An 18,835-nucleotide genomic window follows, 5' to 3' on the forward strand; every position below is an offset into this window, starting at 1 on the left:
TGCCCCCAGCAGTAAGCTCCCAGTAATAGTGCCCCCAGTAGTAAGCTCCCTGTAATAGTGTCCCCAGTAGTAAGCCCCCTGTAATAGTGCCCCCAGCAGTAAGCTCCCTGTAATAGTGCCCCCAGTAGTAAGCCCCCTGTAATAGTGCCCCCAGTAGTAAGCCCCTTGAAATAGTGCCCCCAGTAGTAAGCCCCTTGAAATAGTGCCCCCAGTAGTAAGCCCCTTGTAATAGTGCCCCCAGTAGTAAGCTCCCTGTAATAGTGCCCCCAGAAGTAAGCCCCTTTAAATATTGCCCCCAGTAGTAAGCCCCTTGAAATAGTGCCCCCAGTAGTAAGCTCCTTGTAATAGAGGACCTGATTCAGAGTCGGTCGCAAGCGCCGATGCGCTCACAACCGATTCGATGGTTAGTCCTACGCACGCGCAGCGGCCGCACTGCGCGTGCACAAGCCCCGGAGTAACAGAGAAACTCTCTCGCTCCGGAGCTCGCTACCAAAGGGGCGGCTGTCGATGTTGATTGACAGTTCGCCCCGTTTGGTAGGCGGGCCAGGGGGGTGGTTTCCAAAATGGAGGCGTTCCTTAACGAACGCCTACCGTTATGTGGGTGGCCGCACTGACTTCATCAGTGATGTAAGTGGGGAGCTTACTGCTCCATCAGAGCAGAAACCTTAGGGTCTCGTTGCAAGCCCCGATGGTCGCGATGGTGATCACCATCGCGACCATCAACCTGGTCGGTCTTTAAGCTGTGGGTGGTAACCCACAGCTTAACTAACGACCAAGAGGCCACACTTCAAAAATAAAGCGGCCGCCCTCATTCAGAGAGAGCGATCGCTTCTTGCGACCGCCTCTGAATGAGGGCCAGAGGGCCTGATTCTGACCCGCTCGCGAGCGCTGTTTGCTCGCAAGCGGGTCGATGGTGCCGAAGTGCGCATGCGCACGATGGAGGGAGCTCCGTCGTGCGCATACGCGAGACCCGGCGAGCGACGAGGAAGTCGTCGCTCCGGGTCTCGCACCAAAGGGGGCGTGCTATCGATGGTGAGCGTGCCTGCCAGACGGAGGCGTTCCCATGGGAACGCCTACCGTCTGGGTCCGGCCCCACTGACATCACTAGTGATGTCAGTGGGAGTGATTTTGGCTCTGATAGAGCCAAAATCACTCCAGGGCTTGCGGTCACCGAGACCCTACCGCAGGGTCTCGTCGCAAGCCCGATGGTCGCGATGGTCTTGACCATCGCGACCATCATCATGGACGCTCGTCCATGAGGCCGCTCCAAAATGAGGTAGGAGGGCCCTGATTCAGAGCGAGCGCTCTGTTCAGAGTGCTCGTCTCTGAATCAGGCCCAGAGTCCCTAGTAGTAAGCCCCTTGAAATAGTGCCCCAGTAGTAAGCCCCCTCTAATAGTTCCCCCAGTAGTAAGCTCCCTGTAATAGTGCCCCCAGTAGTAAGCCCCTTGAAATAGTGCCCCCAGTAGTAAGCCCCTTGTAATAGTGCCCCCAGTATTAGTGTCCCCAGTAGTAAGCCCCCTGCAATAGTGCCCCCAGTACTAAGCCCCCTCTAAGTGTGCCGCGCATACACACAAAAAAAAACCCCTAGAAAACTTACCTTAGGCCACGATCCTGCGTCTGCTGCCGTCTGCCGCTCTTCGGAACTATGTGAGAGATGTCATGACGTCTCTCCCTTAATGCCCGTGGGGGGAGCCGGACGCCGAAGCTCAGGAAATTTTACCAGCGGGCACCACTGCGGGGAGTTGGGCGCCCGCTGGTAAAATTTCAGAGCGCGTCCAGCAAATGGAGCTTTCCTGCGGCGGGGGAGGGGCTTGGAAATCCCGGTCGCCAGGACTAAAATCTTAGTCACCATGGCGACCTGGCGCCCGGGATTTGTCGAGCACTGTACTATAGGCTGATGTCATCTTCAGATTCCGTAGCTTGGTAAATGCGGCAGCAAAGCCGCCCCTTAGAAACCTAGGCGGGCTGCTATTGCTAGCAGTAATGGAGGAACCGCATATCTGCTGCCGTCCCTCCTTACACCCAGGATTTCCATAATATTTGCAGGTTCCCACAGAAAGTTGGTGCTTTTGTAGGAAATTCCGCAAATAGACTTGAATAAATATGCTTCTTAGACCATGAAAATGATCGTTTTTGTGTAATACCAGTTTATTGTCTCCGGAAATGTTCATGTGGATTATAACATCACAGTCTAGCTTTGGATGGAGTATTCTTCTGCAGCGCACAGTGTGAGAGGATGTCAGGCATGCAAGGATAGAATAAGAAACATCTGTTTTTAGGAGATGTTCTGCATGGCAAGGAATAAATGACTGAATTGTTTGCACAGCTGGAGACAGAATAGATTCAACATTCCATTTATACAAGTGTGACTCAGCGGCATAGTAGTGACATAGTGACGGTCCCTGACAAGCTTGGCTAATGACATATCCAGCAAAGTCAAGTAGTTAATTCTTTGTTAACTGAATTTACCCCATTGTGTCACTGTGTGCCCTGTGCACAGACTGCTATGTAGCCTATCCTATTCATCCACCACTCACACCTATGTCACTGTGTGCCCTGTGCACAGACTGCTATGTAGCCTATCCTATTCATCCACCGCTCACACCTATGTCACTGTGTGTCCTGTGCACAGACTGCTATGTAGCCTATCCTATTCACCTACCACTCACACCTATGTCACTGTGTGCCCTGTACACAGACTGCTATGTAGCCTTTCCTATTTACCCACCACTTACACCAATATCACTGTGTGCTCTGTGCACAGACTGCTATGTAGCCTATCCTATTCACCCACCACTCACACCAATGTCACTGTGTGCCCTGTGCACAGACTGCTATATAGCCTATCCCATTCACCCACCACTCACACCAATGTCACTGCGTGGAGACTGCTATGTAGCCTATCCTATTCACCCACCACTTACACCAATGTCACTGTGTGGAGACTGCTATGTAGCCTATCCTATTCACCCACCACTTACACCAATGTCACTGTGTGGAGACTGCTATGTAGCCTATCCTATTCACCCACCACTTACACCAATATCACTGTGTGCTCTGTGCACAGACTGCTATGTAGCCTATCGTATTCAAGTGAAGGCGGCCCAAAGCAACCCCCCCACCCTTACTGACTGCGGGCATGGTGCCACACCTATCTCTTCCATTGATGATGATGTCAATAAATGTTGTTTTTATTTTTGCTCAGCTTTAACTTGACAGATCGATATGAAATAAAGTGAAGATTATAGGTGGGCAGTGCAGGGGGGCACACTGGCATGATCGGACGCTGGCCCACCCACTTTATTTGGGAAGTGGGTGGCACCGGGCGGACAGGGGGAACTGTGGGATACTTGTATGCCTTTTTGGGCAGCCAGGAGCAGCACCCGATTTTCAGGAGCCTCCCAGCCGTTCTGGAAGTGTAGTAGACAAGTGTGACATGCATGCCAATTACAAATCACACACTAGGGTCAGTTTCATCAGCAGCCAGTCTACCTTCCTGTGTGTTGGGACTGTGGGTGTGAGGTCACTCTGTAAAGCAGGGGTGGGGAACCTTTTTTCTGCCGAGGACCATTTTGATATATATGACATTATTCGCAGACCCAGTGCAGGCCATGCCCCCTCAGTATGATGTCACATGGGGCGGGGCCACAATCGCTAGTGATTACAGCAGTCCCCAGGGCATCCTGAAGATGCTCTGGGGAGCTGTAAGGGCAGAGGTGTGACAATCTGAAGCTTCCTAAGGATGCTCCAGGCGGCACTGCTGCATAGATTCTGGCTGCAGGGTGCTATTCTAAGCACCCTGTAAGCCAGATGAGGCTAGCAGAAAAAGCTCCGATGGCAAGACAAAATGATTCCGAGGGCCTTATATGGCCCCCGGGCCTGAGGTTCCCCATCCCTGCTGTAAAGTATAGCTAAGAAAATAAAATATCAAGAGCATGGTTGCTTACTCCAGAACCAGGGATAACCTAGAGAGTCGACAATGCTTTCAAGACCTGCCACAAGCAGGACAGGGCATGATGCAAATAGTATAATAAATTTCATAGTTTCTTACCTCTCTTCTATCATACCTGCCAAGTTCTTGTAAATGGTAACCGGAACCTGATGGGGGCTTGGTCTAGTTACCTCACAGGAAACAGCTCCCACGCGTTTTCATCTCATTGGGGGCATGTCCAATGCTCTGGTAGCCGCTGGGCAAGCACCCAGCCACTCTCTCCACTGAATAGATGCTATAGGCATGCACATACGGCATCTATTCACTGCTAAGCAGCATGTTTTTTGGGGCCTGCTGGACATTGCAGCACGCGGTTGGGACGGCAGGTCCAAAATGCGCAACTGTCCTGGCATATTTGGGATGGTTGGGAGGTATACTCTACATCTACCGGAGGTAATAAAAGTAGGCAATATGGTCAGGAGGACATGGTGTAGACACTTAATTAGCCTAGTGATCGTGGATGGCCTCGAATCCCGACAGCGGCTGCCTGACATGGGTGAAAATACAGATCATCCCTAAGGTAAGTATTCACTAACTTAATCCCCCCAACCCTCCTTAGGGGTGCCTAACCCTAACCTCCCCCCAGTGTCTAAACCTAACCCCCCCTTCCCCGCCGCCTGAACCTAGGTCCCCCGGGGGGGGGTGCCTAATCCTGTCCCCCCCGGGGGTGCTGAACCCTAACCCTCCCTCCCCCTAGCCTAAGCCTAACCTCCCAGGGGGTGCCTAACCCTAAGTCCCCCCGGGAGACCTAAACCCCCCCCCACGTTGCTGTCTGCGCTCGGCTCCCTGCATAGATTTAGACGCCTGTCATTTAACCCTCGCTGGGATAAAGCAGTCAGGAAGCCGGCCGTCGGGATTAAGTCCGCCGATTTCCCGACTGCATACCCTCTGCAATACAGTAATAATAAATATGTCCAAAGTAGCTTTGCATCAAAAATATCACTTTCCATTGCTTGAGGAAGCGGCCAGGCACTGTGAAATGCATATAAGGGGTTAAAATTAAGAGTTTCACCTATTTTTGTAAAAATTGAGTGTCAGCGTTATTCATGAAATAAGTAACGCAGGAGATATCACTGATATCTCCTGGTTAAATTCTCCCCCGAAAATTACCATAGTCCCCATACTATAGTATGGATATGTGGAAATTATGTAATTCGTCAAGTTCTGGAAAAGCGCATGCTGGCGACGGCTGCAGCAGCAGCTTTGCGGGCAGGCGAGGTGTGCTCGGGTAGGTGGGTGGATAAGTGGGCGGGCGGGAAGAGGGGCACACAGGTGAGGGGAGGCAGGCAGGTTCTCTTCTCCTGCTCCAGTTTAGGCTCACGTCGCAGACTGTCTTCAAGCTGCGCATGCAGTGAAAACTGAAGGGGAGCAGGGAAAAAGTCTCTCCCTTCCGAAAAACTGCTTCTTAGAAACAGCAGTTTTTCGGAAATGATAGTTTAGTGGAGGGGGCATGATGAATTCCTCCTAAACTGTGTTTGAACTTACAGCACGTTCAAACTATAATTATCACAAGTGATAATTATGTTTTGATGAATGGGCCCCATAGCGAGACCTGACCTTTTTTTTATTTTATGGTTTATTTTTATGTTTTATCTACATCATAGCATTATTTTTTAATCATGTGACACTGTGATTCAAAAATATATATATATTTTTTTTCTCTTATAAAATTTAATTTCATGTAATTGTTTTTTTTATATATTTCCATTGCAATAATATAAGTTTTAGACCTTTTATTCTGTCTCTCCATGACATCGTAGTCTTTGAAAGTGCATTTATTATTTTTATATAAATTGTTGTTGGACATTTCCGGTTTATATGTAGCTATCCTTCCTGGTGAGTAAAGTAAAGTGATTGGTACCAACACACGTTCACCTGTAGATTATTTATTGTTCAGTGTTGAATAGTCTCATTTATACAGCTCATCAAATTGGTGAGCAAGATATTTGTTTTACCATTCACATATGTGTCAGAGACACAAATTCCCAGACTATGGGGCATATTCAATTTGGAGCAAAAAGTCAGTTGCCGGACTTTTTGCCATCATCGGAGGTTTTGGTTGTGATAAAGTATCGCACTCGTCCCCGCGTATCCCCGGATTCAATTCCAAATCGGTGAAAACGGCACCCGACTAATTCGAAATCGGCGAAAAGTCCTGTCATTTTTGGGGAAATCAGCCTGACACCCCTTAAAAGATGCTCTGACATGGGGGTTCACTATGGGTACCCCCGAATAGCCCTGTTAAAGGTATTTGGGGTCTTTAAATTGTCTCAATAGGTGCAATTTAGCGTCTTTGGGAAAGTGGTGAAGAATAGCATTTACCAACTTTTTTTGGGAAAAATAAGTAGTCCCATCAAATTTGGGGTACATGAAAATGGGTACTAGCATATTTTAAACTTGCAAATGTGAAGTTTTAAAAATTGTGAAAAATCCACCTGCCGCAACCACCTGCAATAAAAAAACACCTGGGGCATACTTGGGGACCCCCGAGTCTATTTCGCTACTTTAGAAGTTTGTCCCCCAACTTTGTTTTTGTTTTCACCCCCAAAACGAAAGTACGTCTTTGGATTGTCCTAAGGTACTTTTTTAAATTTTTTTGACACAGAATACCTTTGGGGGACTGTCCAAGGGGTGCAGTGTGGTTTTTGGAAGTTTGCATCCCAAAACCCCAATTCCGCACTTTTTCTCGCCACCTATTCATAGGTGATACTTTTTCACAGGGTCTGATGCATTGACTTTTTGTTCCGGCGAAAAGTCGGACAAATTGAATACGGGGATAACTGAAATCGGCGAAAATGACGTCATCGGCAAAAAAGTTTAGCTGAGAACGGCTTTTCGCTCCAAATTGAATATGGCCCTAAGGGGCATATGCGATTAGGTGCGAATTTTCCAAACATTTTCGCACCTGCAGGGTTTTTCCAGCAGGTGCAACATTTTTTTTTTAAGTGCTCAATTGTTTTTTGAGTGCCTCAAGAGCAGACCCAATTTTTCCTAAAATCCATATTTTAAGGAAAAAGTGTTGGCACTTGCTCTGGACCCCTTTGGACACCCCCCAAAGTTTCCAATTAGCTTAATTAGTCCTTAGTTACTCCCCTTCTGCAGTGCTGTGCTCCTCCTCTGTCACTTCTACAGCATTGCAGAGTTTCCAAGGACTGGCCAGGCACAGGAACGGTACTACTCCTAACGGTTGATGCCGGCGGTTCAAATCCCGACAGCGGCAGCCCAAGGATGAAAATCCCAATCGCCCCAAGGTAAGTATTCACTAACCTAAATCCCCCCCCCCTAACCCTCCCTTAGGGGTGCCTAACCCTAACCCCCCCCGAGTGCCTAACCTTAATCCCCCCCTCTAAGTGCCTATACCTAACCCCCCTTCCCGACCGCCTAAACCTAAGTCCCACGGGGGGGGATGTGCCTAACCCTAACCTGCCACCGGGGGTGCCTAACCTTCCCTTCCCCTAGCCTAAACCTAACCGCCCGGGGGGGGTGCCTAACCCCAAGTCCCCCCCCGGGAACCCTAAACCTAACCCTGTCCGCGCCCGGGTTACCTTCGATCAGTATGCCGGGTGTCGGGTTCCCGGTGTAGGGAAAATGACAGGCGTCGGGATTTTGACGCCTGTCATTTAATCCTTGCTGGGATTAGACGGTCGGGAAGCAGACGGTTGGGATTCCGTCCATCGACTTCCCGACTGCATCCCCTCCTAACCCTGCACCCCACTATCCCTAATCCTGCACCCACTCCCCGCACACATTACACTACCACTGCTCACCCTGCACCCCTCCCCGCACACACCAACCTACACCTACACACTGCATTCTCCTCCGTAACTTGACCGGCAGGAGGGTAGCTGACAGGGAGGGTGAGAGACCCAAGAGTAGCCGGTAAGTGCCTGGTGTTCCGTGTCTTGTCTTTTTTTTCCTCCCCGGTGGGATTTTGCCTGCAAAAAAAAACAGGAATCAATTTTCCTCATTGGATACCATGGGAATCGGGACAGCGCATACCCACGATAATCTAAAATTGGTCGCGAGGTCCACACAATTTTTTACGGGTTAAATCCAGCACTCAATTAGATATGTCCCTAAGGTTTAATTAACCTTCCAGCTTTAGAGAATACCTTGTTCTTATAGTATTCCCTCAGGGGTCAAGTTGGAAGACCCCTATTCTCCTGCAGGTTTGAGTATTCCTTTGGCACCGTCCATAACTTCGGTTTTAAAGACAACATGTTTTAAAGGATCTCTCCACATAAACTATCAATATACATAAAAAAGTAATGCACGTTTGACAAGCAGTTATTATTGTGCTTAAGTAAGAACTAATATTTATCTCCTGTATTTTTTTTTTTTACTGGATATCTATTAATAAGCTGTGTGATGGGCGGAGCTCTGCAAAATATATATGAATATAAATATACATAAAGGGTCATTTACTACCTGAAAGTGCACAGACAGGAAATGTGTTGTATGTCTTTGTCACCTACATATATATTTTGTCACAGCTTTGTGTGTTCATTTGAATGCAAGTGCGATGCATATTGAAAACCGGTGTACCTGTTATGAGAAGTACATTTACATTGTGAGGGTCCTTCCTATATTTGTTCTTCTTTTATGTGGGGTTCTTCTATGCACATCCAGGGACATATGTATGCTTTGTCTGGTGGGCAGGTCTAATGGTGACAATGTCCTGGTTTAACTCAGCGGACGTTAAATATCTGCAGTCTGGGGTAATAAAATGTTGGACATTCCAAGAGCTGATTGTATAATCATGGTCCCTGTAATTGCTCTCAGTCTCTGCTGGTGAGGAGGCGTTTTCCGTTTCACAAATCAAGGGAGGATTAATTGCTTTAACTCATTTAATATTCCTGTGCTAGCTGTAATCATCTATCTGGGAATAAGTCATTGGGGTGTAACCAATAAACAAGTTAAGTAGCCTATAAAGTATGACATATATTAAAGGCACAATAACCCAATTTTTTTGTAACCTTTCCCATATGACTTTCCTAATGCAGTTATGATGAAAAGTACATATAGGAGACTTTGTAGTTATAGACGTTCTGCGAACTCTGTGACAGTGCCTCATATAATGATAAATGAAACAGCCTATTTGAAGTATCACCATTGTTTTTGTATATTAAGATCAGATCTTCTCCTGTATATATGAGCTAAAAATTCTAACCTTCATCTACACCACTCCCTGCAAGAAGAATTCCTTTACTTATTTTTTATTTTTTTTGTCAGATGTGTAATTAAAGGCAAGGAGAGTGGGAGGAAGAGGAGTAGGGGAGAGAGCAAGGGGACCTCCAAGGACCATTGGTGACTGACTCATGTGTGTAAACAATCTCACTCATGTATCTTATAGAAATATCTTCATCTAAACATAAAACAGACAATAACTTTTTATTTATATTCCTGGCTGCACACAGACACATTTTTAACATTAATGTTATTACAAACACCGTGGCAATCATTGTTGTTTCCTCTTGATGGTGTTTTTGGTTTTCTGCCCATCATTTGAGGTTTCTGGCCCCTTGCAAGTCTGCTCTATTCCAAATTCATGCCAAAGTACATATACAAATTAGGGGTGAGCGGGTTCGGATTTCTGAAATCCGAACCCCCCGAGCCCCCCCGATCCGAGTCCGATCCGAATCAGGCTCGACTTTTCCCGCCTGACTCGGATCTGAAATCGAGGCAAAACGTCATCATCCCGCCTTCCGAGTCTCGCGGGTTTTGGATCCTATATAAGGTACCCGCGTCGGCGCCATTTTCTCACTCGGCTGTGGACAGTGAAGAGGGAGGGTGGGAATTAGGGCTGTGTAGTGTAGTGTAGTGTAGTGCTGCTGTTGTCCACTACTTCAAAGTCCATAGGGGCTGGCTGTGTTGTGCTGTGCTGCTGTTGTTAATAGGGGCTGTGTCCACTACTTCAAAGTCCATAGGGGCTGGCTGGACTGTGTTGTGCAATCAGTTCTCCATAGGGGCTGTGTCCACTCCAAAGTCCTGTGCAGTGTCCCAGTCCTAAAGGGGTGCTGTAGTGTTGTCCAGGGGGTGCTCTGTCCATCAGGGGTGCTCCCCCCAAGTGCTAAAAAAATAATATATTTTCTGTGTTTGTGAATTGTGTGCGCAGTAGCCGCACGTGCATCAACAAAGTAGTGCCAAGCGTGCGCCTGTGTCATAAGTAAAGGGCCGGCTGGCTTGACCGTTAAGGGTGCTGTAACCCCCGAAAGTACACTCCAGTCCAAACCAAAAAAAAAATTATTTTCTGTGTTTGTGAATTGTGTGCGCAGTAGCTGCACGTGCATCAACAAAGTAGTGCCAAGCGTGCGCCTGTGTCATAAGTAAAGGGCCGGCTGGCTTGACCGTTAAGGGTGCTGTAACCCCCGAAAGTACACTCCAGTCCAAACCAAAAAAAAAATTATTTTCTGTGTTTGTGAATTGTGTGCGCAGTAGCCGCACGTGCATCAACAAAGTAGTGCCAAGCGTGCGCCTGTGTCATAAGTAAAGGGCCGGCTGGCTTGACCGTTAAGGGTGCTGTAACCCCCGAAAGTACACTCCAGTCCAAACCAAAAAAAAAATTATTTTCTGTGTTTGTGAATTGTGTGCGCAGTAGCCGCACGTGCATCAACAAAGTAGTGCCAAGCGTGTGCCTGTGTCATAAGTAAAGGGCCGGCTGGCTTGACCGTTAAGGGCGCTGTAACCCCCGAAAGTACACTCCAGTCCAAACCAAAAAAATATATATTTTCTGTGTTTGTGACTTGTGTGCACTGTGGCTGCACGTGCATCAACAAAGGAGCAGCGCCAAGCGTGCGCCTGTGTCCCATAAGTAAAGAGCCGGCTGGCTCATTTCTTAAAGGGTGGTGTAACCCACAAAGTGCACTACTCTCCAGCAAAAATAAAAAAATATTTTCTGTGTTTGTGTGCGCTTTAGCCGCACGTATATATATCAATATAACATAAATGGAACACCAAACTTTCTCCGATAAAAATAAAATAGGGAAAGATCAAGAACCACTTCCTCCTAGTGCTGTTGCTGCTGCTGGGAGTTGTGCTGTTGCTGCTGCTGGGAGTTGTTCATCATCCCAGAGAGGAAGTAGGAACATCACTACTTTTACTAAACAATTGACCCTCCAACAGTCCCTAGCGATGAGGATGAAGTACGACAGCAGTCATCCTGAAGCAAAACGTATAACTGAGGCCTTGACCGCTATGTTGGTGTTAGACGTGCGTCCGGTATCCGCCATTAGTGCAGTGGGATTTAGACAATTGATGGAGGTAGTGTGTCCTCGGTTCCAAATCCCGTCTAGATTCCACCTGCATCCTCAAAGCAGCAGCGACAAGCGTGCGTCTGTCTGTTAAAGGGTGGTGACACCGTCAAAGTGTGCTACACAAACAAATAAAATATTGTTCTTTTTTTTTCTGTCTTTGTGAATTGTGTGGGCTGTAGCCGCACTTGCATCCTCAAAGCAGCAGCGACAAGCGTGCGTCTGTCTGTTAAAGGGTGGTGACACCCTCAAAGTGTGCTACACAAACAATAAAAATATTCTTCTTCTTTCTGTCTTTGTGAATTGTGTGGGCTGCAGCCGCACCTGCATCCTTAAAGCAGCAGCGACAAGCGTGCGTCTGTCTGTTAAAGGGTGGTGACACCCTCAAAGTGCTCCAAAAAATAAAAAAAATTTTTTAATGTGTTTGTGACTTGTCTGCGATGTAGCCGCACTTGCATCCTCAAAGCAGCAGCGACAAGCGTGCGTCTGTCTGTTAAAGGGTGGTGACACCCTCAAAATGTGCTACACAAACAATAAAAATATTCTTCTTCTTTCTGTCTTTGTGAATTGTGTGGGCTGTAGCCGCACCTGCATCCTTAAAGCAGCAGCGACAAGCGTGCGTCTGTCTGTTAAAGGGTGGTGACACCCTCAAAGTGTGCTACACAAACAATTAAAATATTGTTCTTTTTTTTTTCTGTCTTTGTGAATTGTGTGGGCTGTAGCCGCACTTGCATCCTCAAAGCAGCAGCGACAAGCGTGTCTCTGTCTGTTAAAGGGTGTTGTAACTCTCAAAGTGCTCCAAAAAATAATTTTTTTTTTTTAATGTGTTTGTGACTTATGTGCGATGTTGCCGCACTTGCATCCTCAAAGCAGCAGCGACAAGCGTGCGTCTGTCTGTTAAAGGGTGTTGTAACTCTCAAAGTGCTCCAAAAAATAAAAAATTTTTTTTAATGTGTTTGTGACTTGTGTGTGATGTAGCCGCACTTGCATCCTCAAAGCAGCAGCGACAAGCGTGCGTCTGTCTGTTAAAGGGTGGTGACACCCTCAAAGTGTGCTACACAAACAATAAAAATATTCTTTTTTCTGTCTTTGTGAATTGTGTGGGCTGTAGCCGCACCTGCATCCTTAAAGCAGCAGCGACAAGCGTGCGTCTGTCTGTTAAAGGGTGGTGTAACTCTCAAAGTGCTCCAAAACAGAAAAAACTATTTTTTAATGTGTTTGTGACTTGTGTGCGATGTAGCCGCACTTGCATCCTCAAAGCAGCAGCGACAAGCGTGCGTCTGTCTGTTAAAGGGTGGTGACACCCTCAAAGTGTGCTACACAAAAAATAAAAATATTCTTCTTTTTTCTGTCTTTGTGAATTGTGTGGGCTGTAGCCGCACCTGCATCCTTAAAGCAGCAGCGACAAGCGTGCGTCTGTCTGTTAAAGGGTGGTGACACCCTCAAAGTGTGCTACACAAACAATTAAAATATTGTTCTTTTTTTTTCTGTCTTTGTGAAATGTGTGGGCTGTAGCCGCACCTGCATCCTTAAAGCAGCAGCGACAAGCGTGTGTCTGTCTGTTAAAGGGTGGTGACACCCTCAAAGTGTGCTACACAAATAAAAATATTCTTCTTTTTTCTGTCTTTGTGAATTGTGTGGGCTGTAGCCGCACTTGCATCCTCAAAGCAGCAGCGACAAGCGTGCGTCTGTCTGTTAAAGGGTGGTGTAACCCTCAAAGTGCGCTCCACAAACAATAAAAATATTCTTTTTTTTTTCTGTCTTTGTGAATTGTGTGGGCTGTAGCCGCACTTGCATCCTCAAAGCAGCAGCGACAAGCGTGCGTCTGTCTGTTAAAGGATTACATCGGTGACAGCATCCAAGTAGGCATGTCAGACAGTCCGTACCTGTACTGGCAGGAAAAAGAAGCAATTTGGAGGTCCCTGTACAAACTGGGTCTATTTTACCTGAGTTGCCCCCCCTCCAGTGTGTACTCCGAAAGAGTGTTTAGTGCAGCCGGGAACCTTGTCAGCGAAAGGCGTAGGAGGTTGCTTCCACAAAATGTGGAGAAGATAATGTTCATAAAATGAATTATCAACTCTTCCAGGGAGACCAGCCTCCAGAACGTACAGAGGGACCTGTGGTTCCAGCAGGGATGAATTAATACTCTGTGAGGATGAGGATGTACACACTGAAGAGGGTGAGGAATTGGTGGATGAGGAGGATGAGGATGACATCTTGCCTCCGTAGAGCCAGTTTGTGCAGGGACAGATTAATTGCCAGCTTGTTTTGTGGGGGGCCAAACGAACCAATCATTTCAGCCACAGTTGTGTGGCAGACCCTGGCGCTGAAATGATTGGTTTGTTAAAGTGTGCATGTCCTGTTTATACAACATAAGGGTGGGTGGGAGGGCCCAAGGACAATTCCATCTTGCACCTCTTTTTTTTCTTTGCATTGTGTACAGTTTGGGGCCTAGTTTTTCAAACTGCCATCCTGTCTGCCACTGGTTTCACGCCTAGATGGGTCACGTGTTTGTGCCGCCCACTCGTGACTCTTAGCATAGTCATCCAGCTACCTCGGTGCAACCTTTTGGACATAAAAACACTATTGTGAGGTGTGAGGTGTTCAGAATAGACTGGAAATGAGTGGAAATTAAGGTTATTGAGGTTAATAATAGCATAGGAGCAGAAAAACCTACAAATTCTGTGATTTTAGCTGTTTTTATGCTTTTTTTCAAAAAAATACAGATCCAAAACACAAAACCCAGAACCCAAAACACGGAAGGGTGGTTTTGGCAAAACCAATCCAGATCCAAAACACGAAGAAAGATCCAGATCCAAAACCAAAACACAAAACACGAAAAGTGGCCGGTGCACACCCCTAATACAAATGTGTCCAGGTTTTCCTGTTGTCATCCTTCTGTCAATTGACAACATGACTAGGAATGGGCATGAAATTAGTCGCCGGTTCAAATCCCGACTACAGAAGCCCGACAGGACAAGATCCCGACTAGGGCTGGTAAGTACCCTAACCCTCCCCTCTCTCCCCCAACCCTCCTTTAGTGGTGCCTAACACTAATAGTCCCAAGGTGGTGCCTAACCCTAACCATCCCTCCCCCTAGCCTAACCCTCCCAGGGGGGTGCCTAACCCTAAGTCCCCCCTGGAGTCCCTAAACCTAACTCCCCCCCATCCCACGCGCGACTAAGTGCTAAGACGCTTGGACTTACCTCGATCGGTCCGGCGTAAACCTGTATTCCGGCGTCGGGATTAAGATAGGCGTCTATTAACTACATCCCCATGACTGCATTGTGTAGGGAGGTAATGTCCACCATATCTGCTGAGGTCCTGGATTCACTCTACTCACTCCTCCCTAGGCAGACTTTTATCATGTTAACCAATAGAATTATTTTCGGTTTTGGTGGGAATAATCTTTAAGTATAAGGATTTCACCTTGTTGCCAGATTTAGGGACATATTTATCACAGATGTGATAATAACGCTGATAATCGCAACTTTAAATATTTTCAATTATGATTATCTGATTATCAACTTTTGGGTGCCGGGACAGAGCTTGTAACTGCTATAACTTTGGTTGCAGGTCCTGACCTAGCTTGTGCATGCATCACTGGGGGCCGGCTGGAAGGGATCCAGATGTAACCTCTCTGGTAAAATATGCAGTGTAGTAACCCATAGGCTACTATGTACTAGCCTAGCACCATCTGAAGATGGTTTTTGCTAATGGGACTGGTATATCTCACAATTTAGCAGGCGTGTAGAAACCAAATCTGCTGCGGTAACCACTGTGACACAGTTAGGTTAGGGGGTCCCTCTCCTGGGTAGAGGACTCCTTCCTTACACACACACACAGCAGCAGGGAAGCAGCACACCAGTCTGGATGCAAGTACAAGCTGGTCGGCGCCAGTCTTTATTGTACAATGTCAGAAATATAAAGAAAACATAAATATAAATCCTAGCCCTGTCGGGGCACTAACTTCACAGGTAGTTCCCTCGCTACCAGAACCTGGCAGGGCCTAATGCCCTCGCCAGCAACAAAAGCACCGCACAACACTCACAGTTAGGTTTCCAAGTGTCTCTGAGCAAACTCCCTGCCTGCTCTCCCAGGTGAGACAATCAGCCCTAAACACACTAGGCTTATATTGGCCACTCTCAGGTGGAAACCCTAACAAGCCTGTTACCAGGCTAAGAGAACCAAAACCTGGAGTGGCCGTGGGTGGAGCCCTCCCTCTCCTCTCACCCACAACCCCCAGGTCCCAAACCGGCTTTTCAAAAAACCGAGACTCAAGCCTGCTACAGTGCAGACTTTCTCCTGGGGGTTTAGAACACATAAGACAGGAATCTGGGACCAATGTACCTGCCACAGACCACTTTACCAGTGATCCTATCACACCACCTAGATACATTCTGGGGATGCCTGAAATTTAGACCTGCTCGACTGGTATTAACCTGATTTAATATTCTAGTTCAGTGGTTTCCAAACTGATTGCCACGGGGCATTTGTAGGGGGCCACGGGTTAGTGGTCCAGAGCTTATGGCAGAATAGCAACCATGTCCATCACCACATAACTGAGCCTAAGGATGACATATAGGCACAATTTACTTATTTTGTATTTTTTGCAGAATATTTCAATAAGAAACTATTGGCCTCGGGGTGCCGTGAAAAAAATGCTGATAATGTAGGGTGCCGTGATTAAAAAATAAGTTTGTTCTAATTTATTCTTACCAGACAGACCTTGTTACCGACCTATCCATGTAGAACGCTTATCACTAGTATTTTCTGTTACTATACCCATGTCATATGTTTTCTTCATTTCCCATAGGTGCCTTTGTCATCTGCTGGACTCCCGGCCAAGTTGTTCTCCTTCTGGATGGCTTAGGGTGCCAATCCTGCAATGTGTTGGCTGTTGAAAAGTACTTTCTCCTCCTTGCCGAGTTCAACTCTATCATCAACCCCATTGTGTACTCGTACAGGGACAACGAGATGAGAGCTACCTTCAAGCAGATCCTCTGCTTTTGCTGCAACCGGAAGTCTAAATACTCAACTTCCCTCAAGTCAACAAACACAGAGAGGAGAATATTGGCTGACAATGGACATCCTATGAGGGACTCCACACTTTAGTTCTCTTTACATGGTGCTAGCTCTCAACTGACACTTCTAGACAAAGACTGAACATAATGGGAAATTTGCCACTGTGGTGCTATGGACACCATGAATAGTAACATGAGTGAGCTGAAACCCATACTGGATAACCTGACATTAAAAACAGTAAAATAGCATCGCCTAAATAAATAAATAAGATGGAAACATCTTGAGAATTGAGCTACTCACATTGGAAAGCAACCCATGTCTCCTAGGCTTTGCCCATAGTTTTTGTATCATGCTGGGGATGGGTAGTCTATCCAAATTTTCAAACCAAATGACATTATTTCTAAGCTCAGCTTCTGAGCACAGTGTATCAAGGGCCTGATTCAGAGCCGGACGCAATTAGTGCTCGCTCGTCCAGAAAATAGGGGTGGCTATTCAAATGAGCCGTTCGCTCTTTGCGGTCTGTTCACGCCTCTAGGTCTGAACGAGCGAACAAAACTTGCGGTCGTTTTTTGGAAAAATACGCCCCCTGGCCGCTCGCATCCTACGTCATGTCCGCTATTTATTAATCGAGTACATCAACCAGCGTATGAACTGCTCGCTATTCTTGTGGTTGGTTTTTGCTACCACAATCTTGTGAGCAGTTCTGGTTATAAAATAACCCAGTGACGTGGTCAATGACGCTGCTGTATTAATTATGCACACCCATAAAACGCCCGTTTTGACCTTTAAGCACGCCTGCGTTCGGGTCTCCACTCCCCGTTTTCAAGCACCTTCCCGTTACCACCCACATACGCCCCCTCCTGTCACTCAAAATAGCAGGCACTCGCTGTTTAGCGAACAAACAAATTTCGGCCGCACTGACTGGTTCGCGCATGCGTATAACGATCCGTATGCATGCGCAGTTGGGCAAACATCGCTCGGAGCGGACGAGCGGCCGCTTACGAGGTTCCCCATCCCTGTTTTAGAGAATGGTTATTTTTTTGTTACTTGAGGGATTATGGGAAATCAGCTGTAGAAGGAAGAGTGATTTGGCTCAGTTCGCCTGGTCGACTTTTTCATTAAGCCCAGGTCTCGTGATGCACTGCAATAAAACCTGACCCATAAGCAGACGATATAAGATGTGTGGGCTTCTCTGTCACAAGTGAGCAGTATGGATTGGGAGAGAGTAGACATATCAAGATAAAAGAAGGACAAAAAGAGAACTAATGCTCAGTAATCCTGGAACAATGTAGCATATGCATTTTAAGCACCTTTTCTTTGTTTTAGTTACATGCAATGAATAGCGTCACACTCCCTGGTCATACCGTCTATGATAATCAACTGAGAAGAAAAAAATCCAGACAACAATTTTATGATTAATATCAGTAATACAGTTATATGAGTTTAGTTGCATATATTTGCCAGTTTATTCAGTGAGTTGGTGATACAGAGGTAGACACAAAGCGGTAGCATCTGTGACTTTTGTTGCAGCTGCTACTGTGAAATGATGCTAGTGCTGCAGCCAATGGGATATTGAGAAGCTCAGTGGCTGCAGCTCTAATCTCCCATGTTGCCCACAAAAGCGTACCACTGAGTGGACATCGGCCGTACCATCGGACTTTTGAGCAACCTTATGGTTGCTCAGTGTCCTTAGGAGTTTGGTCATCGGGGCATTGGAACTGCATCCTCGAACCGCATCCCCTGTCACCCCCTAGGAATGCCTATCCAAACTGCATGGATATCCATGCAGTTCCAATCTGCGTCCACCAGCGGGACACATGCACTTAAATTAAACATCAGGCCCTGAACCTCCGTTAATAGTATGGTTCTAACTGTAATCAAAGAGAGCGTTAACAATACTACAAAAATAAATAATATAATGTATTACCTGTGTGTGATGGACTGGGCAATATCCTGGTGAGCTTTGCTTGCAATTTAATACATGTGTTTAGGAGTCCCAATTTTGATGCCGTCTTTGATTAGAGTTACAACCATCCTATTATGGGAAACACCTTGTAAATGGTGAATGGCCTAAGGGGCCCATACACCAGCCGATAGATTGCCCGATCCTCCGAACGGATCAGAAACGGTGATCCACCGGTCAGAATTGCCGACCAGCGGCCATCGATGGACACCAATTTGTCGGAGGATCATTGAAATTCGACATGTTAAAGTCACCGATTTGCAAATCATGATCTTATTTTGATCGTGACCTGCATCTGGGGATCGCAGGAGTGTGACAATCAGTCGCTGGTGTATGGGGGCCTTTACACATAAATATGCAAATGTAGGCAACTAAAATCTCTGCTGTTATTATTTTAAAAGGAGACCCTAAGTGGTATATTTTCTACTGATTGGCAGACAAGTGCAGATTATGTGCTCTGGTAGTGAATTGCCCACTCCCCCTTTGCACCTGTTTCAGATTATAAAGTGATGGACAACTTAAATATTTTTCTTTTTGTATTTTTTTTTTCGTTGTCTTTTAAACAAATTGTGAATACTTATGTTTCTTCCTGTTATTTATCACAG

General features: G+C 46.6%; 1 protein-coding gene across 2 annotated transcripts in view; it reads left to right on the forward strand.

Moving 5' to 3' along the window:
* The window catches only part of LPAR2 (lysophosphatidic acid receptor 2), a 76,439-nt gene extending 57,604 nt beyond the window's left edge, over positions 1 to 18,835 (forward strand). For both annotated transcript variants that reach the window (XM_088455120.1, XM_088455119.1), the window contains exon 3: positions 16,059 to 18,835. In XM_088455120.1, coding sequence (XP_088311246.1) covers positions 16,059 to 16,357 — 299 coding nt within the window. In that variant the 3' untranslated portion in view covers positions 16,358 to 18,835. The remainder of the gene's footprint in view (positions 1 to 16,058) is intronic.

The sequence above is a fragment of the Taudactylus pleione genome, unplaced genomic scaffold (genome assembly GCF_031769625.1).
Source record: "Taudactylus pleione unplaced genomic scaffold, aTauple2 ptg000644l, whole genome shotgun sequence".
Taxonomy (NCBI): Eukaryota; Metazoa; Chordata; class Amphibia; order Anura; family Myobatrachidae; genus Taudactylus; species Taudactylus pleione.